This window comes from Poecilia formosa, unplaced genomic scaffold (genome assembly GCF_000485575.1).
Source record: "Poecilia formosa unplaced genomic scaffold, Poecilia_formosa-5.1.2 Scaffold9, whole genome shotgun sequence".
Lineage (NCBI taxonomy): Eukaryota > Metazoa > Chordata > Actinopteri > Cyprinodontiformes > Poeciliidae > Poecilia > Poecilia formosa.
This window is the reverse complement of record NW_006799948.1, coordinates 5,104,526-5,128,948: the sequence shown is the minus strand read 5'-3', so window position 1 is coordinate 5,128,948 and position 24,423 is coordinate 5,104,526. Positions and strand designations below refer to the sequence as shown.

Here is a 24,423-nt window from a genome sequence, read left to right as displayed (position 1 = left end):
CAAAAAAAACAGTTTAATAACAGCACATGAGTGACAATACAAAAATATATAAAATCTTACTGAAACGGTAATGTTTACATAATATGGATGCAGTACCGCTGATCAACACAGGTAATAATACAGCTTTGACTTATACACAATTGCACAACTAAAGATTAAGTGCATTATTTCTTATTCGAGAATGTGACACGCAATTAATGATTAGCAAAGTAAAGTAATTTTAAGCAGTAAAAAAGTGAAATATTCAAAAATACAGCAACAGAAAGAGAGATTATTCTCACAACAAAGGTTTACAAAAAAATGTAACCCATTTGACGGGATGCATAGACCGTTGGTGTACATTTACAAATTTACAGTTGTCAGCAATCAAAGTGGAAGCTTGTGTTTTTTTTTTTGTGTTTTTTTTTTGTTTTGTTTTTTTTACATTTGGCCATTTTTTTTTGTTTTTTTTTTGTTTTGTTTTTTTTACATTTGGCCATATCAAACCAGCTTAAGAAATGTAATTTTGTAAATATAAACACTTGGGTAGCTTTATGTTTGTGACATACAATAATGTTTCACAGATCACCTTGGCCTTTAAATCGAGAATAAAAATGACAAGAAAACAAACAAACAAAAATTATGGAGAGCTCAAATGCTGTTGCATGCTATTTTCAATGCAATACTGATAATTATATGACACCATTTGAGCAAAGTATGGGTAACCCTTCTATGTTAACATGTGCTTTGATAAAGCTCTTAAAATGTAGCACAAAACTACTGGGACTCAACTTAATCAAAAATCTACCAGTCAAATAGTTAAAGGCACAAGATGCTAAGAATTCATCTGAGGAAAACTGGTTTGAAACTAACCACTCTTTGTTATCAGTTATTTTATAACATTCCCCTTACATACTGGCTCAAAAATAACCATCGTGGCCAACATAAACCAAATGTTGTGTTTATGTTTTTAGAGGTGGAGGAAGACAGGACTTCCTCTGTTTCTTTTTTTTTTTCTTGACGCTTTTCAGACAAATGCATTTTCCTTCAGAGAAAATAAGCACAAAATAATCCAGGGATAGCTTTCGATTATTAACTTTTCACAGGACGCCAAGGATTGTCGGAACAAAAAGCCAGTAAACCAAAGTGAACCAAAGTGTCCTCTGCACTGTGTTTCCGTCAGTATTCTGAGAGTTCGAGTTCATCGTCGTCGTTGTCGTTCCTTGCCATGTGACTTGACAGGTCATCTTTAACCGGTTTCAAGCGTTTGGACACCAGGTTCAGTCTAACCTCGTGAATGATTGCTTGGGTCAGGTACCTCTCTCGTTTGAGGTGTTCTCTGGTGGTGTGCGAGATGTCTGGGATTACGGAGGCGAGGATGAACTTGGTGAGGTACGCAACGTGCTGTGAAGACCAGGTAAAGAGTAAGTACTTTTGTCCAGAGCTTTCATAATAAGGAACATGTATTTGTTTTTGTGTGTATGTCTCACCTCTACAACAATTATAAAAGCCATTTTGGCAGCAATCACATGCCAGTAGTGCATGTTGTACTGATATTGTCTGGGGTGTCCAGGAGGAAACCGAAAGTCTCGATACCTTAAGAGGAAAAATATATTTTAGTTTGCTCTTCAGAGCGAAACAATTAGTTTTGGATATTTCTTGTGCATCAGCATCTCTCACATTTAGTATATTGGTTCCCCTGGCGAAGAATTTACAAAAGAGCATTAATGCGGCTTTTACTCAAGCATCTCACACTGAAAAATTTACTTATTTGTACAATCCCTTCTGGGCAAAAAAAAATATAATCTAATAAATAAAGAAATACTATAAGTAAGTGCCAATAAGTAAGCAAAAACTGTTATTTCTAAGTTTTGGATAATTTTCACTGCGGAATAAAAGTGTTGAAACATAGGTTGGATTTTGCCAAATTTTTCAGTATGAGATTAAGCTAGTGTTAGAAAAGATTACTTTATAAAAGTTTTATTTTAGTACAGGTCATTTACCAGAGGAGCCAATGAGAGTGTAAGAAACAGACCCCGCACCTGCAAATGGTGATGTTTGGTGGTCGCTCCACTGCGTCGGTGACTGTAGCCTTACTGAAATCATCGGTGTTGAAATAAGACAGGGAGCTGTTGATGAAGCCGCTCATGCTGTGGTTACCGTAACCTTCCTCCACAGAAAATGACCAGTAGTAAACCAGCCGTGGGATTATGTCGGATGTAAACGCAATGATCATGGCCTGTAGAGACACCAAAGCAGCATGCAAGTTAAATGAAAGAAGGTGGTCATTTGTCTCTGCATTCAATTATTGTAAATGTTTGGTTTTTTTTCTTCACAATATTTCACATCATAATCAAAAAGTTCTAAAATCCAACCTACATTTGTCGCGACTGCCAATATGGCGATCCATTGAAGAATGGGCTGCCAAGCTCCAATGTCCCGGGCTTTCTCGGGCAGTATGCGTCGAAACTGAGTCGTCATTTTCCAAGCGTCGACTCGGATCTCGATAATGTTGTTGACGAGAGCCAGAAACGGAGCCAGAGGGAAAGAGGCCACGAACAGCGTCACGAAGCCAAACTGGATCACTGGGGAGAACGAAAGACACGACGAGATCGAGATCCTGTAGCGACTAAACTGGCTGCATGTCCACAAGCCCACAAGGTACAGATCCACGGTAGATAATACTGAGGCATTTTTTTTTACCCATCTCGAGATATTCATAGAAGAGCCCGAGTTTTGTGAAGGGCTGAAGCTCAAAGTCTTGCTCCCAGCGAGGCGGCTCCACCTTCTTAGGGGTCACCCGGGTGCAGTAGCGGAAGATCAGATTCTTAACCCACCTGTGGAGGACCGACAATGTCTGAACGTAAAAAATGTTGCAGCATGTTGCTGCCAGATAAAGAGGCAGATTGTTTTCGACACAGACATAATAAAAGAGTATTGTTTGCTCAGGCGTAGGGAATACGACGGAAATTCCAAGATGGTAGCCATAGGGCTACGTCAGCGACGTTACATCAGCATCTATGGTTTCCGATAGCTGTAAGAAAGGAGTTGGTTTAATGCGATTACTTACGGCAGCAAGACCTCTTGGATGTTGTTCCAGATTGCTTTCCCTCCCATGATGATGGCAAGCTGAGTGGTCAGCTCAATCAGACAGCCACCGGGATCACACTGCAGGAGTCAGACACCCAGGACAAGCCACAGCAAAAGTGAGGAAAACATTTTTAACTTCACATGAACAGAGCTGTTTTGCATCTAGTCTCATTGAAACAACAACAACAACAACAAAAAAAATGAAAATTTTTCCAAGAAACTGAACATCACCTCCTCGTTCCGATATTTTCCCAGGATATAAACAGGTTGCCCGGGGTGGCCGACTATCTTTCCTTTCACAAAAGCAATGTAGAAGCACGAGGAGTAGTAGTTGACGAACTGGAAGAGGAACATCTTCAGCGTCAAGCTGTTCTCGTAGTCTGTTCTGGTCCGAGGAAGCTCTGTCGACGCGTGGAAGACTGAATTAAAAACGAGTTCGAATCGGGGGCGGGGGGAACAAAAGCACAAGTACAGGACAGACTCACCGAAATCCGTGATCCAGATTGCAACCCGCTCGTAAAGAGTATTGAGGATCATGATCACAACGAAGTTGATGAGGCCGGCTGTGACGGAGGTGGCCATCTGCGGCGTTACGTACTCTTTTAGTGGCTCTAGAGTCGTAAAATTGCCTGGGTTCTTTAGCTTGATTGACAGGGAGAAGAAAACAGCTAGTCGGTAGATAATGATGGCCACGATGGACGCCAGGATCAGCACGATCTGGAGGACGACAAGCAAATAGATTATTGTACATCATCAGGTGTAGAAGTTTCAACTACAAGCATAAAACACATATATAAACGTCTGTTTCCAGTACAATCAGGGTGAATCATTTATTATATTTTAAACACTACAGGCACTGTTAAAAATGAAGTAGCAATACGTTTAATTAGATTACCCAGAACAGCACTGTCCCAATTCCTATTGAGATTCGAAAACATCGTCCACAGAATGTAAACGGCACCTTCTCTTGGACCTACATCACATAGACACACTTTAGTACGATAGGGTCAATATCGCCAGCTGTCATTCAAAATGTTTTATTTATTTATTTATTTATTTATTTATTTATTTTACCCCTGTGACAGGATTGATCGTGTCATAAACACACGCGGCATCATATTCGGGGCGAGACGGTTCTTGCTGCTCCAGAAACTCCACCGTGTCCCATTCGAACTCCAACTGCGACTGGTAGCGCTTCCAGAACTCCAGGAACACCGTAACTGCGGCGCAGAACCGCCAGAACAGCAGAGGAAGAGCAATTAGGGGAAAGAAAGTCGGTGGTAAAGGCTGACAAATAGGAATGTTAACACAACACGTTGACACAAACTCACCCCACACTGCCATGAAAACAGCAAACACCAGCGTTCCAAAATGATCAAATATAGTCAGGGTCTGAAAAGAGAACAGCAGCAAATGAATTGCAAAAGTGAACTACAAAAAGGTTTACTACACAGAATTAAGATACGATGTTAGCAATTGCTTAATCGTAACGTCTTCAATATACCGTAATTCCAATGGGATCATACAGTAAAAACATCCATAATTTTACATGATTTCAGGTTTCTCTCTTTAAACTGATTCTGATTTATTAAACAAAGCATACTATCAGTTTAGACTTGGAGTTCTTCTTTGTTACCTCTCAAGTTTTTTTCTGTATGTGTATTTTTTAAATTTTTTTAAACCGTCCTGTCGCAAATTACTATCCTGGTGGACAATTTGTTTCTATCTGCTAGGAAACTACAGCGTTGAAGAACATTTATCTTCCAGCAAGACAATGACCTGAAAGAATCCAGCTAAAGCTACACAGAAATGGCTGAAGACAACAAGGTGGATGTTCTGGAGTGGCCCAGTCAAAGCACAGACCTCAATCTGATTGAGAAACCGCTGCCGGACTTGGAGGTGAATGTTAATGAAATCATTTATTTTATGTCACATATTTTATTTACTTGTCATTGTTTTGTAGAAACCAGTTTTAGCTTCAACATTAACGTTTTTTTCTAGTTTTTTGTGGAAAAGAAAGAAAAAAATTATGATTGATTTGAAAAAGCAATAAAAGAGAATAAAGCGCTCAAGGAGACAAATACTTTAAATAGAGTGAAATACAGTTTTTGTCAAAACGCTCACCTTTGAAGTGTCACAGGTGCTGTTTAAGATCCAATAGTTGCAGAGGTCACACTGAGGACACATTACAATCTTTCCTCCGATGTCGGGGTCACACACCTCTTTGCTGCGTTATTTTAAACAGAACAGACAGAAAAGAAATCAGCAGAAAGAAAAGCATGTCTACCAAACAAGTTCACATCCGACAGGAAAACGAACAAACTCAACCTACATCTCATAGGTCACTTATCTGAAATACCTCCATGTGCTGTTTTCTTGAATGTGGTATCCATAAAAGAAACAGGCCAGTCCCACCACAGAAGCAAAAGCCAGCATCTTGGTGTAGAAACCCAGCCAGGCGAAGTAAATGCCGATCTTCTCCCCGTAGTACTTTCTGTAGGAAGGAAATCAAACTCTTTGTGCAAGTGTAACAAAAGAAAAAAAATACTTTAAATTACTAGTTGGATGTTTTTTTTGTTTTTTTTTTCAAATTAAATAAAATATTAAAATACTAGAAAAAAAAAAGATATGGAAATTCTATCCTGATTCTAACAATGACACAAAATAGAGATGTACATAACTGTGTACATCTCTGTTAATGGCACCATATGCTTACTCGGGGAGTTGTCCATGAATTTGTTGTTTTACTTGTTTTTGTCTTTCAACTACGGGTGCACCGGGGTTTTTTTTTTTTTCTTAACCATAGAGTAACGTTTCACACCTTAGATTTGATTTACAGACTAAATCTATCTCTCATTTGTGTTTTTTACATTTTAAAGTAAAAGATAGTACGTGATGCATTGGATCAACTGACTCATGTCTCCTCTTCTGCTATATATTTTCTAAAAATGTTTCTCTCGAACTGAGAAAACAATTTAAATGCACTTTATTTACTTAATCATTTATTTTAGCACACTTGAAAGTGTAACTCCAGTAAAACCTGGAATATAAAACCAAATCATAAAATCAGTTTGCAAACCTTATGAGGTCCAGTGGTTGCGTCTTGTAGAAGTTCTTGGGATGAGCCCACTCCTTGTAGAGCAGATATCTCTCGTTGGGACAGCTTTCGACTGTGGATTTGACGTTGAATCTGCACTAAAAAAAATAAAATAAAATAAAAAATCAGAAGCATTTTACACACTGGAGAAGCATTTCACATATTTACACTGATGTATGCAGCAAAAATACAAACAAACAAACAAAAACACTTACGTCATGTGGAGGGTAGGCAGCTTTGTAAACTCCAGTATTCAGCAGTTTGGTGATACCGAACTTTTTAACATTTCCTCTGATTTCATAAGGAGCTCTGCACATGATGAAGTTTGCCTGTGATAAAAAGAAGAGCTTAAAAGTTATCTCCTGCGTAAATCATGCCATCAACATTAAGATCAGGTTAGGACAGATAGAATGCTCTTAAAGGGGCAGTACTGTTTTGTTTTTTTTTTCCAGGCACAAAATGCCAGTTTATAGCACAATCAAGCAATTATATAACTTCAGTTGTTAAAAAAATGCTATATATAACAAATATGACTTTAAAAAATCCCCCTGTCACTTTAAAAGCTCTTTAAGAGATTAAGATTAGTATATTTGGAGTAAAAAAAGAAAGCTTGGCTTGTCAAGTGCTGAAATTTGCTCCGATACAGCACAAAGTACAGCCAGAGTTAGGGGTGAGTCAATTTATCAGTGCTGATTTCCTTAATTTTGGGAGATTGGTGATCAGTTGATTTTTACATCGATCTTATCCACCGATGTTATCAACCTCGGCAAAGGTCTAAAAATCAACCACCGTCCTTTTCTTTTACCCCGTAGGAGACGCTTGGCTGGCAAACCGGCCGACCAGATCATGTCTGCACATTTACAGTTAGCAATAGTCACCCCATTGTTGCCAATTCAGCAACTTTCTTGATATACTGAGCAAAATTTCAGACAAAAAAATGGTATCGGCCTCAATCAAAATCGGTAAGTTAGGCTTTTTAAAAGATCGGTAATCGGTGATCGGCCAGAAAACTGCAATCGGTGCAGCCCTGGCCAGAGCGTTATTATTTATCTTGTTCCTGACAACAGCAATGTAACGAAATGAAAATACCGATCGGCGTGACGTGGCATAAAAACGAAGGTGACTCGGCACAGGTGGTTTCAAAAATGCATAGAGATCGAAAGCTGTAAAACACGCAAACAACTCGCCATTCTGCTCCTCATGGATGGAGTGAAGAATCTTTCCTTGTCCATCTTCAGGAAGCAATCATGATGGTGCTTCTGATAGGGCGCGGTGTAGTGGTCTACTTCCTTCTTTATCAGTTTCTCGTTGGGTTTAAAGTGCTTGGTGATCCAGTCGAAAAGGTCCCAGATGGGGGAACGGTCGACGTGATCGTTGACCTCTATGGGAATCTTGATGTGCAGGACTTCGGCGTATGTGCGCTGCACCTCCCACGGCACGTGAACTTTCACATACATGAGGTTGTCGCCGTGGACCTGCAGAAGGCAATGAGAGTTAGTTTCAAGCAGGAGTGGGGGGGACATGACTGAAAACGGCGGCTTCCACCTACAGATGGCGTCGCTTCCAGCTCCAGGCCCATCTTCATCAGGCAGCCCTCAAAGTACTCTCGCCGTTTCTACGGTGAAAAAAAATGTTTGGAGTTTCGGTCGTCTAGACAACTGAAACTCCTAACTAGGGACTTTTAAATAGTAACCCACAACTTCCTGGTGTCATTATGGCGTCACATTGAGGCTTGTTTCACCTGTCTGCTAACCATCTCTGTCCTGATGAATTCTGCAGAAAATCTGCGGGGTTAGCCGAAGGGAACATCTAAAAAGCGCACCAAGCGGTTTTTTTTTTTAATTTTTTTATTTTAAAGCCTTGCGACAGACGAAACATAGCAAAAATAAAATTTCCACCCAAGTTATTCTGCTAAATCAGGATGAGTATCTTATGAAATAAGTGAGTCATTCCAGGTGGATTTAAATTGGAATGTCTCTGTGCCAATATTTCTGTTATCACCTGCAGCACCATTGTTGCCGCTTCCTTCTTTTCTTTTTTCATAACAAGCTGTGCTTCATTTCCAAGAAAAACAGGAAAGGAAATAAACTGAATTCATCGCTCTTCCTGTTTTTCTCAAAAAGAACTACATGAAAACTAAATAATCCATCATGTGATCGAATAAAAACCTGGTTTTGTATGTTTTATACGTAACAGTGATCAGTTAAAACCGTCTTTATTGGCATTCGGCTCTCCAGCAGCCAGAGTTACAGCAGAAACAGAATGGGCAAACCGAGTATGTGTGTTTGGGAACATTATGACAGATAAATTGCTTCAGTGTATCTACTGTGCAATAAGTGCTAGCGCCTCTTTTTAGTAGCTCTACGAGCTTTCTAAGAAACTGTCTAGAACAGGCTGATCAGCTTTGAGACTTGAGTTTCAGGGCATGTTTACAGTCGCCACTCATTGCCCATAGTAGCCCAGAAAAAGCAAAAAAAAAAACAAAAAAAAAACATCCCTATATCAGAACCCTGAAGGGAATCTTCTTTAATAGAATTAGGGCCATAATGTCACTTCTTTAATTACCTAATCTAAAAAAAATCTAAGGGCGTGCGCTGCACACTGTGCGGTGTTTTCAAAACAAACAATATGTTAAGCCTCTTTTGAAAGACATTAAGGTGACAAACATACATGGGTGTGCCCTGTTCAAGCTATTTTAATGTTCATTTTATTCCCAAACCAACTGGATGCACTAATTTAAAATAACAATGCTGGACAAACTTTAAGATTAAATTCAGTTTGACTTGAATCCAGCCGGGACGTCAAAGTTTTTAAGTGCACGAATTGTGTTTTTTTTTTTAGTGGCCCGACCTGTAATTATAGCTTCCCCAGCCACGTCAAAGGTAAAGCGGTAAGTGATATTGTGTACACACAGACAACAGAGGCGTTCATCCTGGTGCAAATAATGGACTGACAGCAATACAATTCCTCAGAGGAATTAAGTATGTCTCCTACTGTAAGTCTTTGATGCATTTTTTAAAGAAACGTATTAATTTGTTAGTCAATAACGTCTTCATAATAAGTGTTTTTCTGCGATTCTTGAGTTTTTATTGTGTGTACGGAACTTAATTTATCAGAAAAATAGCTCAGTTTTCTCGTAAAAGAAAGAATAGTACAATCTAAGCGAAGGTTTCGGTTGTTATTATCAGCACATATGTTTCTAATACAGTGCTTTAAGCATTGCTGGTGTCATTTATCTCATTAATTAAGGATACTTTGCATAACTACGTCAGACAAACGGGTACGTGTAAGAAATGAGGACCTCACCTTGTGTCTTTTGAATGCGGACTTCTTGTCAAACGGCTTCGTATCCTCATCTTCGTACACCAGGATGAAGTCCACACTCCTCACACCGTCGTTGAAGAACAATGAGTCCGGCTGGTTGTTGTACTCAACCTGATTGGGGAAACAATGCCCATCGGGTAAGTCGGGTAAGTCGACGTCCCGAAACTCGTACGAGTCTTCCTCCATAACTTCATACATGTTGGAGAGAATGACGGGTCAAAAAGGACCTTTTGTGCAGCAGGTAGTTGCTTCCCCTGGTGAGCTAATTTCATTTGTGATGCCATGACGGGGAAAACGGGAAGAGTCAACAAACCCAAGAATACCCGCCCTCTGTCTCCCTCTCTCCGCACAATGAGACTTCTGTCACGGTAGAGCTATTTAAATGTCTATCTTGTGTAAACTCTGTGTAATTTGCCTTAGAAATGTATGAAACAAAAAGTTTAATGCCGGTCAATTTGCATAACAATAACAGCCACTGTTATTTTTTTTTTCATTAAAAATTAACGTTAAATCGTGATTTAAAAAGGAGGTGACGCATTTTTCACATTTATTTGAATATAATAGCTCATTTCAGCAGCAAGGCGGTTCAATGCGCTTTACATAATAAAAACAGGAAATGACAAAGTTATGAAGAAAACACCAAACAGGCAACAATTGGAAAAGACATTATGTTTTCATGAGTGCACCAAATTCATAATAATAATAGTAATAATAATAATAGTAATACAATAAATTAAACAAACATTTACGGTGGCTAAAAGGAAAAAAAAAAGAGAGACATTTTTAAAGGTACAAATATATTTACAGTACTGAACACAGTGATTGTATTTGACTCACATCCAAGGACAGGGACTCACCAGATTTGCTTTTTTTGCTGACACTTCTGCTTTAATAGCGTAATACGTGGGTAAAAACTCCTCAGGGTACACTGTAAGAGGGAAATGATGATACAGACTTAAATAAGCAAAATAGCAAAATAAAGAATGTATAGCAAAATAAAGAATGTATTAGTTCCATCCAAATCTTTTGCAGAACTAAAAAATGTTCATCTTAGTTTTAATTTAAAAAAAAGTGGAGATGCATTAAGTATATAAAAACCAAAGTCATGTAATGAATGCACATCCTGTACATTATATAGAATTTATTTTTTTTCTTTTAGATTTGGGGATTTTCAACAGACTTAGGCCATAATAACCTGATAAACATTTAATATGATACAAATAAAACGCAATGTCTCTAAAGTACACAATTTTTCTTTTACTTAAATTAAAGGTTATGCTACTGCAATAAGAACTGAAATGGAACTGAAGGCTTTTTAGACAGGTTCACAAGAGGTGCTAATAAGGGTGGAGGACACTGTGCAGGCACATGACTGAAACAGAAATGAAAAAAGTTATTTGTAAACGACAACAAGACTCTTTATTTAATCAGCATTTGTCACCGGGGAGCTGCTGCTGATTTGACAGTTTGCATCCCTTAGTTTGAATCTGCTGTGGGAAAAGTGAACAGGACAGTGTTTCTGTTCTGCATATGTCGTTCCTTTTTCTTTAGCATTTAACTGTCATTGAAACGTTTTAACTTTGTAGACTAAAATTTCTCACTGCAGCGGTGAAAGTTGGTTCAGCGTTTAGTTGTGTTTCTCCAAATTCTGGACCTACTCCTCCACAACTTATTGAGAACAGTAAGCAATGAAAGACTGTATGCTCAGTCATAATTATAGACAGATTTTTTTTTTTTTGCGAATATATATATACTATATATATATGGGTGGTATCACACACCTTTCAGGTTCCAGGATATAGTGTATAGAATAGCGTGAACACTTGAGGAAAAACATGATGTCTGCTGCACTTTAAATTCATTTTCTATTGCTTATTTGCATACCCAGTCAATAGACAGTGTTCTTCTGTGTCGTTATCAAACGTAAGCGCTGACAGAAAATATCCCCTAGCTAACGATGCTTCAAACTAGCAACTAAACCAAGGGGCTTTTCAAAGTTTTTGAGGAATCCTGACATTATCATCTGTTATTTGAAATACTGCTAGAACACAGAAAAAGCAAAAACAAGTGAACTTTGTGGGGCGCAAATACTTTAACGCAGCGCCGTCACTCACATCTGAGGGCTAAGAATGTACACTACAGCTAATTGTTGACGGCAAGAAGATGACACAGCTTTTAATATGGAAAGTCTTGCCTTCTTGGCACGTGAAGCGGAGCAATAACTAAACACAGATGTTGTTTTTACTGGCCATAGCAACTGGCTGGGAAAATAACAGCGGAATCACTATTTATATTGATGAAATGAACACTGCTTCAATGTGAGTTTCACATAAATCCCTCAAGATAAACCGGTTTCATCTTCATTGCTGCGCTGCCGCATGTTTGCTCTGACATGAAAGCTAAGATGTCGCAATTAGTCTTTCTACTGTACTGAAAATATTTTACATTAAGTTGGACTCTAGTAAAAACATCTGCCACTAACAGATGCAGTCGGCTGAAAAAAAAAATCTGCTTTTATGCCACAACCCACAGAGCACATGCTAACTTCCTCTCAAGTGAACATCCTCCTATCAGCACGCAAAGCAAAAATGGCGCAACTAAACAGGAAAACAACATCGTACCTGTACTTGCGGCACCTTTTTACAGTGCATCATTACTATTTAAACCAGTGAATCAGATAAGGAAGGCTCTTCTGCCTGTTTTACTGACAGGAAATAGCCTTCTGCATTTGGACAGTCGTAACATCTGTAATTCACTACAGAGCCATCTCCATGACAATAATCAGCTCAAAGATCTTACTTAAGCGTGAGCAGTGCTTCATATGACAAACACTTTCTGTCACCTTAGAAATGTTTATTTTCTGAAGAAAACAATAATGAAGCACTTTTGCTTTGCAAAACATTTTATATCCAAGTGCCAAATTAGATTAAGTATCAGATCAATGGCAAACAGAGCAATTACAACTAGCTGTAAGCCTATGTATTCAGCTGAACATAATCAACGAATACATTAACAATTAATGACAATAGAACACACAGTCTATTGAGAACCACTTCATGGTCCAGTCTAGATGTTTTGTGTGGTTGGATTTTCCCAACCACACACAACCACTGCTGATTACTAATAACAAAAATACACAAAATACACACAACATGGTGTTCATGATAGGTAATGAAGCTAAATAAGACATAAATAAGCTCATACAAAATCTTGGAAATGTATTCATACCTCTTGGACTTTGTAACATTAGCTACAATAATGGCAGGTTAAACATAAAACACCTACCACACTTTTTAGATTTTCATTTGCAAAGATGTTTTAAAGAACCTAATATGACTTTCCTTCAATAAAATTTCGGCATGATTTCCATAGGCCATTTGTCACCTTAAACGCTCTTTGTTATACTTAATCATGAATTATGTCATCACTTTGTAATAAGAATCTGGAAAGTTAAATCAAATGAGTATCAACAAACGAAATTCCTTCAAGCTTCTTGTTAGTTTCTCAGAGAAATCAGAACTACACAGAAAAAATATATGAGGATCTAAAAGTAAACCAACCGAGTACAATGTACACAAGAACATGTACATATATGATAGGTACTTTTGATAACCTATACACCAGAATGATAGCAAATGTGGCTGAATTGAAACATTACAGCCAACTGTCATGATAGGCTCCGTCACTACGAGATCCAAACATACCAAAAATATATATCACATATGTTAATGAGTGTTGCACAAGTATAAAACGACTTAACTGCTGAATGAATATGTAAGTTAAAAACCAGTCAAAGTCACATTCATTTCTCAGTTCAACTTGTCTGTAGTTCTGTAGTATTGTCATTCAGGTATATGGGATTCAAAACATATCAAAAATATACATACATCTTCACATCTGCCACCTGCGCATAGCCAGAATTCGCAAATACTTGAGGCCCCTCTAAAATAATTTATAACCACTTAATAGTTAAAACACAATATACATCTTCTGCCAAAGCTAACATCTACAGTCTTCCTTATTTTCGCTCTTGTAGGTACAGCCAATCAGTGTCAAGGAAAGTAAATGATGCTCCTGAACTGGATACTTTCCAAATCCTAGACAATATCTGCCAGTGGTATAAATAATTGTGGGTTGAACGGGAGACTTGAATATAAATATATAGTCAAATGTATTGGCATGTTCAGCTTTACACAGACAAGGCAGCAGGCAAAGGTAATTACACTTACGAACAAATGCAGACATTTCAGACTTTTGGGACTTTTGGATTCCTGTACACCAAACTAACAACAAAAAAAACGCTAAAGAAGTAACTCTTTTTTTGAGACGTTAAACCCAAATGTCTTGCGAGCTTTATATCAGAGGATGAGGTAGTAAAAAAAATAATAATAATAATTGTAGATATTACCATGAATTAATGTCATTACATCTTGGCACATTTTGAACTCCAAACATTTGTCTATTTTTATGTAGTCCAGATGGAATGGTGCAAAGGGGCTTTTCCGAGATGTGGGAACGTCACGCCCACTGCTGAACAGTTGTTTCCACTGAACCCAGTTTGCATATTTTGGACATTAACACTAAGTTTTTACATTATTATCAACTAGCTGACAAGACAGTGGGTTTCAAATAAGCATGTAAAAACTTGAGTAAAAATAAAATAAGTTATAACTTGAATGTCATCAAGTTAAAGTTATAATAGATTAAAAATCATAAGGAGAAATGTTGGTATCTCTTGGCGGTTTTAGAGTTACACCAAAAAAGAAAAAAGAAGCATGCTGTTTGAAGTGTAGCAGAATTACCGGGCAGTTATGGAGAATTAAAGATACCACATGTCGGCCGCGATAAACCCATAAGTAACCTGGGCAGACACAATAAGCACACCAGGACTTAAAAGGTCTCTTGCGAAAGAAAAAGTGGCGCTCTCACCAACTTCCTCTTGTATCATGCCCAGTCTCGATTCATCGAAGTCGTCATTGTCCGAGTCCATCTCGAGTATATTGTCGTCCATGGTCCTTAACAGCGAGTCGGGAGGGACCTCCTTTAACAACAGCTGAAACAAACACGAATCCACAAATGTACTCTTTTAACAGCAAGAGATGGGCTAGAGCGGGTTTAAAGCGCGACTCAGCCTCCTGCACATTCCTGCATAGTTTCAACACACTATCAGTTGAACAGAAAAAAAAAAAAACCCCAAAAAAAAACTTGGTCAAGTTGAAGCTTGACAAAATGAAAATGATACAATAGGGTGGGGTAGAGAAGGAGGCGGCGGCGATGGAGGAGGAGGATGTTAGAGTGTCGAAGCGAGATTTGATCACGTCAGACGGGAATCTTTAGGTACGTTAAAGTTTTACCCAACGTTTCCGAACCCGTGGATCGTCAGTGTTACTTGTTTTTACTCGACATAGAGCACAACTTGAATTTGAAAAGGTCCAAATTCAAGTTATACTCTGCCATATGTGTTGAGTAAGAAAAAGGTTTCGAAGGTAATGGTTACTGTAACTTAGCTCAGGATATTACGATATAACTCATACAAGTTCGCCAAAATATTCTAAGAAAACGTGATTAGAATCAAACTGTAAAACTTACATATTAAGTTGACTGAAAGACACAGGGTGATTTAGTAGATGCATTTAATTCATGACAATTTTTGTCAAAAATTTGTCACAGCTAAAACAAAATCCAAATAGTTGTTTCTTAGAAGACTAGAACTGGCTACTATATGACAATTATGAGATATTTTCAATGCACAAAGGCTATGCTAGACTGTCAGTTTTCCAGCAAGCAAGACTCCCTATAAAGAGTGGAAGTCACAAACACATAGAGTGAAAGACAAACTGCTGCTTAAAACCCCCCAAACCTCAAGAGTCTTCCATGACTGCTTGAATTTGAACACAAACCGCAGATCTAAACTTTTTATATTTGTTTATTAAGAATAAGCACACTGTTATATAGGAAAGTTGAGTGGAAGGAAAAAATGTGGTGGACATAGATCCACCAGCATTGACTCGAGAGGAATATGAAGTAAGGCCCATTTGAGAATTTTGGGGAGATTTACAAAGAAAAAATTAACTGGAGATTATTAAGCAAAATTGATTTTGCTTTAGCTATAATGTGTAAAGTCAAATTTCTGACATATACAGCATTTTCATAGCAACTGAAGGTAAATTAATAGCTACTTGATTGTGGTATAAAATCGCACTATGTGCTTGTAAAATACATGAAATACATGATGTCCCCTGCTTTTTTCCCATGTGCTAGACAGTATAACCACTCAGTACTTTGGGAAGACTAGTTTGTGACACTCCAAAGTTTAAAGGAAGCTCTGGTTTCTTTAATACCAGCCATTGGTTCATCTGTGTTGTTGGTTCTGCATCCTTCATTTTACATTATCAATGAGATTAAGATTTTCTGGCACATCAAGAACACTGGTGTAATGCACATTAGTACTGGTATTAATTGTTTTTGCAGATGCCAAGCCCTGCTGGAAAATGAAACAAGAGATGTATCAGTGCGGGCTTAAAGCGTGACTCAGCTTCCTGCACATTCCTGCATAATTTGAAAAAAAAAAAAAAAAACTTCAAAGGTCACCAGCACACCAGCAGATGACGTGGCTTCTCAAATCAACTGGGGAAATGAATCGTTGGAACTCAAAAAGCTTAGAGTATGTGTCTCTCCACTCTTCCACAAGATTCTTAGACCTTTATTTCCAAATAAATGCAAATCTGTCTTTCTTCTGAAAGTCAGGCTTGGGAACAGTCCAATTTTTTTTTCTTCTTAACTCAAGTAAGAAGACCCATATGATATTATCACATATTTGGTAATGGTTTAAGACCAGGAATGGAACGGCTCTGGCATGTCCCAGACACACCTGTGTGTGGTTGGTCTTTAAGCACCGAGTGCAAGTGCAGAATTAACAAAGACAACCCCAACCTTTACAATGGCTGTGGCCATGTCTGCTTGCATGTTTTCCTGTAGCACTTTTTGCCTTTCACACAATAAAAAGTGAAGTCATGGTCATCCAAGTTAACAGAAATAAATAAACACTTTAAAAAATATTCTGCTGTGTAATTAATCTACGTAATTTTTTTTTAAAAAAAGTTGTACTGAAGTAAATTAACTTCATTGAGAAATAGTCCTCGAACCTTTGTCTTTACATTCATCATAAACGAACTGAAAATCCAGTTGCGTTAGAAAAAGCATATGATTTATTTTTCTCTACATCTATAAGGTTGAATCCGATAATGTCATAAACGTGAACAAATTAAGTGGCGAAAATGAAATGGGGTTCCTTTCACTCAGATCATTCACTTTGGACATCGCATCGATCGGAAATAGGAACATGTTCATCTCATCAACGAGGGGACTCAAAAGAGCGACGGAACACCAGTGAAACTACTTCCGCTAATAACAAAACTGCTAGCCCGAATGGACCTGAAGTGTATTGTCTGTTCTTGGCTTTAGCAAACATCTAAAAACGGACCATATGTTAATGGATTGCTCTGAAGACCCACATATAAGTATTTTACAACTGACCCAATGTGTAGTTGCCTGAACTGCTGAACGCTATAAAACAATCCGCCTGCTGTTAGCTTACATGCTAACGCAGCGGTTGCTTTAGCACGTCGGTTGACATTTAGTTCGTCGTTATCCGTTATAAACATGTCCTGAGACTGAGTGTCACCCAAATAGAAAGCTATAACCATTTATAGACACATCTGATTTCCAGACCAGACAGTTTCCTGACCAGGTGAGATAATTGGGCAACAGGTCATGTTTTGTTTAACCTATCAGTCTCAACTAAATACAGATGCTATGGTACTGAATGCGATAACTAACTCCCGTCTTTTATGCAAAGCAAGATGAGAAAAATGATTGATATGGGTCTGAAAAGAAATCTCTGTCATGCTGACACATTCAATTTGTTAAGGTTTCTATAAACTAGAGTAAAATTGAATCTGCTTTATTTACGCTTTTATCTCACTAAATTGTCTTGTGTTTTTCAGATTTTACACACTCTACAGATTTGCAAAATGAAGATGTTTTCAGTAGCACACAAGACGGTTTTCGTGGTGGACCACTGTCCCTACATGGCCGAGTCCAGTCGTCAGCAGGTGGAGTGTGACGTGCTAACGAAGAGCCGAGCCCAAGGGGTCATTCCTCTGGCCCCCGTGTCCAAGTCCCTGTGGACCTGCGCCGTGGAGTGCTCCATGGAGTACTGCAGGATCCTCTTCGATGTTTACCCGAAGGACAAGCTGGTTGGACCCTTTCTTATTTGTTCATTTTGTATAATAGCTGAGTCCATTCTTTAATGCAGTAGCAATTCTTTCTCCCGATGGAAAAACTTTTATGAAATTTGGTGAGGCAAACTATGTTTAAAGAACTCGTGTTGCTATCTTTTCCAGGTGAATTACATAGTGAGCGATTCAGAGTTCCACATATTAAACACGTGGAGGCGAGAAGATCAGAGCACCCACGAAGTAGGCATCTCTACGTGAATGGGTTTATTTTGATCATTGTCACATCTTCAAAAAAAACAAACAAAAAAAACTTAAAAGTGAATCTCTTCTTTTGATTTCCAGCTAATGTCGGCTCTGGCAGCCGTCGGGCCACCAAATCCGCGCGAGGACCCGGAGTGCTGCAGCATCTTGCACGGCCTGGTCGCTGCCGTGGAGGCGTTGTGCAAGATCACGGAGCTGCAGCATGAGAAGCGCACGGCTTTAATGGACACAGCGGAGAGAGTGGCCAACAGAGGGCGAATTATCTGCTTAACTAATGCTAAAAGGTAAAATAGCAGTAGACACTGCCAAGGTTCTATAGAGCTACTTCCTTGTACAAGTGCACATTTAAATTTGGGCAGACTCAAATAATTACCTGAATAACTAAGGTTTGTGCTCGATAACAAATGATCCTCAACCCATGTGACATGCGTTTTTAAAAAAAGAAAAAATTTGATCAGAAAAAAAAAAACAAAAAAACGCAAAAATCTTCACTATTGGAACAACGCCAAATGCAAAGAAACAAAACATGATGATGGGAAGTCAAAAATGAGACATGGAAGACCAGAATTGCTACAAAGTAGTTTTCTGGTCATTTGTCACCTCTGTTTCTTGCTCTGTCAGTGATACTCATGTGCGGATGTTGGAGGACTGCATCCAGGAAACCATTTCAGAACAAAACAAGCTGGCAGCCGGCTCCGACAGGTCTGTAAGCCAGCAAGCTTAATTTGGCTAAATTAGCTTTACATTTGCGGTTAAGTCAGTTTTACCCAAATGGGATCCTGGTCTGTTTTATCCGTGTGGGTTTCAGATTGATGGCCATCCAGCAGTGTGATCTGGTGCTAGTTCACATCTACCCACAGGGCGAGGAAACATTGGTGTCAGACCGACCCAAGAAAGAGGTGGGTGAGACCCCGGGTGGCTAAGTGTGCATATCACACACGCACACACACTGCTCATCTGCTAGTATTATAACACCACACTGTACCGTGTCTCCTTCAGATCTCCCCGCTTCTCACAAGTGAAGTTCACAGCGTGCGTGCTGGGAGACATCTGGCTTCTAAACTCAACATTTTGGTCCAGCAGCACTTTGACTTGGCCTCCACCACCATAACAAACATCCCCATGAAGGTAAGGGACCTGCTTCTGATTCCTTTTTGTGTGTACTTTTTGTTCACCAACATAAAACTTTGACGTGTTTTGTTCTTGCTTCTAGAAAAAAAAAAAAAAAAAAAAAAAGAGTTCAGATCACTGTGCTTGGTTATTTTTCCTCATTATATTGCTTGCATTTCTGTTACTTCCTCCTTTCTAAAGCACATTGTTTTTCTTTTGCTTGCTGAATCGTCGTAACAAATCTCTCCAGCCTCGTCTTTTTTTACTTATTTTTTATTTTTTTGTTCAGCCCATCTGCATGCTGATATGACTGTGAACGTGCTGCTGGTTTCATGCTGTATTTTCTGTTTTGCTAGCCCACATTAAATGTTTGCGAACAGGTTAGTACTCTGATCACACACACATCAAAGTACGCAATAGGGAAGAGTTCACAGCATGTAGCTCCGCTGTTGAAACTTGTCATTTGTTTTGGTGCCGAGGCTCAAGTAGAGAACAGGCAACGTTGGTCTGAAAGTGTTTACTGCTCAAGAGAGAGGATTGACCTTATTTGTGACATTTCCTACCAGATTAAAATGTAACAGCAACCTTGATTATGTAGCTGTTGTGCGGAAATGTGACCAGCATTGCCTCCTCTAAGTTACTTACTGCCATCAGTGTGTATTCCTGGAAAGTTTTCCAGTCCTGCTCTGCTCTGTTTTCCCTCCCTTTCAGTTATTGTCCTCCAATGGAAAACTGTTTTTTTTTTTTCCATTCAGTGTGTCCATGTGCTCCCTTGTAAAGTCCGATTGAGTCCTAGCCAAATGTACAGTACACTGCAAAAATATTCAACCTCTTTCAGACCCCTTACTGTGATACCCCTAAATGAAATCCAATGCAATCTAAAGCTTCAAATATTTCACATAAGACTAGTCTGCCCCTCATCTGAAAATGCAACAAGTACGGTGCAACTGCTAATATCCATAAGACATGGCCTGTGTGAGAATGAGAGCGTTAATCAAAGAAGCAGCCAAGAGGCAGAACAACTATTAGTCAAACTTTTATTGAAGATGGGAGAGAAGAAAGCTTTTTGACCTACAAGCGACTTGAACACATCATCGGAGTACATCTGTAGCCGGGATGAGTTCATGGGAAGATGAACGGGAGCCAAGGCTGTAATAGAAAGTTTCAAATCAAAGCATTCTCATGAGTTAGAATGGCCTAGTCAAAGTTCAAACCGAATTTCAATTCACTGGATAAAATCCGATTCTGTTGCTTTCCCAAAGTTGGTGGAAGCATGCCCCAAAACCACCCAGGTTTGCATTTTATGCAAAAAGTAGACAGTCAAGTTTTCAAACCAGTTTATTGTTTTCTTTTTAGTTTATACTTTAGCAATACTTTTGTTTTCATACAACACGTTAAATGTTGCAGTTGTAACAAGTTCGGATTTTTGAATACTTTTGCAAAGTTCTGTACATGGTTGAGAAATCTGAAGCAGTTTTTTTTTTTTTTTTTGTCTTTTGTGTGTCAAATCAAATCAGACTTGATCCCAAACATACGACGCAGTTTTTCCACAAACGGTTCCCTGAGCAACCATCACTTTTCTTTTACTTCGCCCATCCTCGTTCCTCCTTTCGGATACATGAAATCAGCAAGCAGAGTTAATGTTTGCCTCTGCATATCTGTTTACGCTTGAGCCCCAGTTTTCCAGTCTCACCCGTGTTTGTCACTTTGTGTGCGGGCGGACAGGAGGAGCAGCACGCCAACACGTCGGCGAATTACGACGTCGAGCTCCTGCATCACAGAGACGCACACATTGAGTTCTTTAAAAGCGGTGGGTCTTTATGCATCACAGGACCGTGGGCTGAAGTAGTTGAACCAAATGCTTTCAAAGTGTGATCCAATATTTGACATTTGGGGCGTGTATTCTGCAGGGGACTTGCACATGGCAGGAACAAGCACTAGAGAAAACGGAGTCAAGGAGACGATGACGCTGAAATGGTGCACACCCCGGACGAACAGCATCGGTGGGACCGATCGACACAAGTTTTATTTATTTATTTTTTTTATCCTTAACTGAAATACTTTTACTCATCTCCAAGGGGAAACTGCGTATTTGATAAATTTGAAACCTTCATTTCACTTTCATTTTGCACAAAAGTGTATAACAAGCCATCACATAAACTACGTAATTATGCAATTGATTAACGTTGTTTATCTGAAGGGAAATAAATTTGCAACTAAGCCAAACGGATATCTAGAACTTGTACAACAGATCAATCTTTTGCTTGAAACGAAGAAATACACCTGACCTCAGTTATACCGTATGTTCATTTTAATCATCTACATGTCGTTAAATTATCTTGAAGCAGCTGTAATTTAAGAAGACGATAATGCATAGTGCTTTACGTCGTAGAATACAGAATTTCCCGCATTAAAGTAACGCTAACGAGTGTAATAATTAGAAATACCTTAACAACTCTTTGATTTTTTTTTTTTTATTTACCTCTGCAGAACTGCATTATTGCACAGGAGCCTACCGCATCTCCCCTACAGACGTAAACAGTCGTCCATCGTCATGCCTGACAAACTTTCTTCTTAACGGTGAGCTGTTGATCTCTTTCAATGGCGCTGTTCTCAAAAATTTACATTTATGATTGCTCCTATTTTTTATTGTTTTTTTTTTGTTTTTTTTTGCTCACAGGGAGATCAGTGTTACTAGAGCAACCTAGAAAGTCGGGGTCTAAGGTCATCAGCCACATGCTCAGCAGCCACGGAGGCGAGATCTTCCTGCACGTCCTCAACAGCAACCGCTCCACCCTGGAGGACCCGCCCTCCATCAGCGAGGGCTGTGGCGGCCGAGTGACGGACTACAGAATCACCGTGCGTTCATCTCGCTGCGCCCGCGCCGAGATGCGACGCACGATTTAACCGCAGCGTTGCCGTTTTCCCTCAGGATTTTGGTGAGTTTATGAGGGACAACCGGCTCACTCCTGTCGCAGAGTCTTCTCACGATCCTTCAGGGAAGCTGCCGGTAGAAAGGGCCAAAGGTCAGCTGGAACGTTACACCAGATACTGGCCAATGATCATCTCCCAGACTACCATCTTCAACATGCAGGCGGTGAGCATCACTCAGAAATCTCTGGGTTTTTTATTTTTATATTCGCCTCGTTCACGTATAATCAGCATTTAGAGATTTGTGTATGCGTTTTTGTTCATCTCCACCAGGTGGTCCCGTTGGCTAACCTGATAGTGAAAGAGCTTCTCACTGAGGAGGATTTGCTAACCTGCCAGAAAACCATCTACAACCTGGTCGACATGGAGAGGAAGAGCGACCCGCTCCCCATTTCTACAGTCGGATCCAGAGGCAAAGGCCCCAAGAGGTGAGCTTTCTAAAACTAATTCAGCATCCTTCGTCCAGAGCAGGGGCGTCAAAGTCTTCATGAAAGTTCCTAAAGGGCCGGCTGTGCCAGAATGCATTTATAAAGCCATTAGCAAATTGAAATATTAACAAAAAGCAGTCTCTGCGTTCGATTAGCACTTCTTAAAATTAAGTGCGATTTAATTGAACATCTCTTTACATTGATCAGCCCCTCCAGGATTTCACAGTTGTTTATTTTTTGCAATTAAAATCAGACATTTTTATAAATATTTGCGGCTATGTATGACGTTGTCAATCACAGACTACAGCTTGACATCAAGTCAGGCTGAGGAAGCGGTGAAGTAAAAGTAAGAAATACTGCCACCTGCAGGAGGGAGTTAGCAGCAACTTAAACACAATGTTTTTTTTTTTACAATTTTTGCAAAAAAATGTGCAATAAATGCACAGTTTGCATTAGTGCGAAAATAAGCGGGGATCTGTTGATTCTGGATTCCAAAAAGCTGGAGGGACGAGTTGATGTAGTTTGGTGTTTGATGTCTAAAGAGCAACATAAAAAGCTAAAGGTGGGCTGGATTTATGCCACAGACGGTGCAACTTATCAAACGTTTAATCAAAATTTGCTGGAGAAGCGTCCGACAAGTTCTCAGTTGGATTTACAAGAAGGTTTGGACTTTGACTAGGCACTTTACTCCGTCTCACCAGAAACGAGGATGAATCACGTCAATGATAGGTTTGAATTGATGTCATTGGGCAGGGATGAGCAGTACCGCATCATGTGGAACGAGCTGGAAACGCTGGTGAAGACACACGCCGGCGCCACCGACAGGCACCAAAGAGTTCTGGACTGCATCATCGCCTGCCGCAGCAAACCTCCAGAGGAAGAGGAGAGGAAGAAGAGGGGGAGGAAGAGGGAAGATAGGGAGGACAGGACAGAGAAAAATGGCAGCAAAGAGGCAGAAGACAAAAGCTGGCAGGAATCTGAAAGGTGAGTGTGATGTTTCCTGTCTGCACGTGCAGCTCTTCCTCATCTCCTCCGCTGATGTCTGTTGATTCTCCTCTCCGCTGCAGGCTAAAGGGTTTGCTGGAGAAGGAGGATCAGGAATCCGAAGTGATCAAAGATTCCCCGGACTCACCGGAGCCGCTCATCAAGAAGCCTCGCCTGATCTCGGAGGACGTTCAGCCTCCAGAGAGAGCAAAAGGTTCCAACCCCAGCTTTCACATTAAAACCAAAACAACCCACCAACGAACAACAAATCCTGATTGTTTTTTTTTCTCCCCTCCCTCTTCTCAGGTCCTGCCACACTCCTCAGCATGTGGACCAATCGGATCACTGTGGCCAATTCTCGGAAGCACCAAGAGTTTTTTGGAAGAGCGAGCTCGGTGAACAGCAAGTTCGAGCTCTACCAGCACCTGAAGGAGGAGAACGGGTAAGCTTTAAAACCAGCCCGGCCTCCGCTTTCATCCGTCCTGTTCTTGTGGGTTGTACATTTTATTGTGCTTTTTACAGGATAGATACCCATGAAAATGGAAAAGCTGCCAGATGATCGTCCAACTGATCGGTTTCTCCGACGAAGACTCCGACGTTCTCCGATGCAGATAATAACTGAATCGGATGGTGAATTGTAACAATAAATTTCTAATTTTTTTACACGTCATTTTGTAGATATGATCTTTACGTACTGTATTATTCAATAAAAGCTGGCTGTAGAAAACAAAGTTTGCTTTTTTATCAGAAATAATAGTGTTGCCACACAAAAATTAGCATAAGTATACAAGTCACAAAGTTTTTTGAATGTTACTAAATATTTTTGAGCAGCAGAGGGAGCAGTGGACTCAACAAAGATACTAAAAAACATTTAATCTCACCTAGAGGTTTCATCATATATGAATTTAAAGGAAAGAGGGGTATTTGTAGCTCTTCTTTTAATTTTTGATAAATATATGTGAAAATATTCTCAGCTTGT

The 24,423-nt window shown here is 39.5% G+C and overlaps 2 protein-coding genes across 4 annotated transcripts; one reads left to right on the top strand and one right to left on the bottom strand.

Annotated features, from left to right (window-relative positions):
• Window positions 1-467: 467 nt before the first annotated feature.
• Window positions 468-14,749, bottom strand: ano6 (anoctamin 6). Its single transcript, XM_007540319.2, has 20 exons — window positions 14,420-14,749; window positions 10,348-10,418; window positions 9,473-9,601; window positions 7,716-7,781; window positions 7,354-7,641; window positions 6,382-6,495; window positions 6,149-6,264; window positions 5,429-5,563; window positions 5,194-5,296; window positions 4,401-4,461; window positions 4,144-4,289; window positions 3,965-4,042; window positions 3,555-3,786; window positions 3,301-3,470; window positions 3,050-3,147; window positions 2,683-2,816; window positions 2,359-2,564; window positions 2,022-2,218; window positions 1,470-1,575; window positions 468-1,383 (listed from the first exon to the last, which is right to left on the bottom strand). The coding sequence occupies exons 1-20, from the start codon at window positions 14,499-14,501 to the stop codon at window positions 1,159-1,161; spliced, it is 2,757 nt and encodes a 918-aa protein (XP_007540381.1). The 5' UTR covers window positions 14,502-14,749; the 3' UTR covers window positions 468-1,158.
• Window positions 14,750-16,855: 2,106 nt separating this feature from the next.
• Window positions 16,856-24,173, top strand: ints13 (integrator complex subunit 13). Of its 3 annotated transcripts, none has more exons than XM_016664674.1 (18): window positions 16,856-17,240; window positions 17,515-17,748; window positions 17,896-17,970; window positions 18,073-18,275; window positions 18,613-18,693; window positions 18,800-18,890; window positions 18,991-19,119; window positions 19,458-19,481; window positions 20,827-20,911; window positions 21,012-21,104; window positions 21,592-21,681; window positions 21,782-21,960; window positions 22,034-22,198; window positions 22,306-22,460; window positions 23,214-23,444; window positions 23,528-23,658; window positions 23,751-23,886; window positions 23,967-24,173. In XM_016664674.1, exons 2-18 carry the CDS (start codon window positions 17,524-17,526, stop codon window positions 24,001-24,003), a joined length of 2,130 nt encoding a protein of 709 aa, XP_016520160.1. In that variant the 5' UTR covers window positions 16,856-17,240; window positions 17,515-17,523; the 3' UTR covers window positions 24,004-24,173. The 3 variants fall into 3 exon arrangements, with proteins under 3 accessions (XP_016520160.1, XP_016520155.1, XP_007540352.1); XM_016664669.1 differs by having other exon boundaries at window positions 17,497-17,748; XM_007540290.2 differs by lacking the exon at window positions 19,458-19,481 and having other exon boundaries at window positions 17,497-17,748.
• Window positions 24,174-24,423: the final 250 nt, after the last annotated feature.

Bases quoted from the DNA above. Each gene is read 5' to 3' on its own strand.
- ano6 (XM_007540319.2), bottom strand. From the start codon at position 14,501: ATGGACGACAATATACTCGAGATGGACTCGGACAATGACGACTTCGAT. The intron at 10,419-14,419 runs GTGAGAGCGCCA...TCCCTCTTACAG, and splicing joins CATGATACAAGAGGAAGTTG to TGTACCCTGAGGAGTTTTTA. The intron at 2,817-3,049 runs GTAAGTAATCGC...GGTCCTCCACAG, and splicing joins ATCCAAGAGGTCTTGCTGCC to GTGGGTTAAGAATCTGATCT.
- ints13 (XM_016664674.1), top strand. From the start codon at position 17,524: ATGAAGATGTTTTCAGTAGCACACAAGACGGTTTTCGTGGTGGACCAC. The intron at 18,694-18,799 runs GTCTGTAAGCCA...TGTGGGTTTCAG, and splicing joins CTGGCAGCCGGCTCCGACAG to ATTGATGGCCATCCAGCAGT. The intron at 20,912-21,011 runs GTGGGTCTTTAT...TGTATTCTGCAG, and splicing joins CATTGAGTTCTTTAAAAGCG to GGGACTTGCACATGGCAGGA.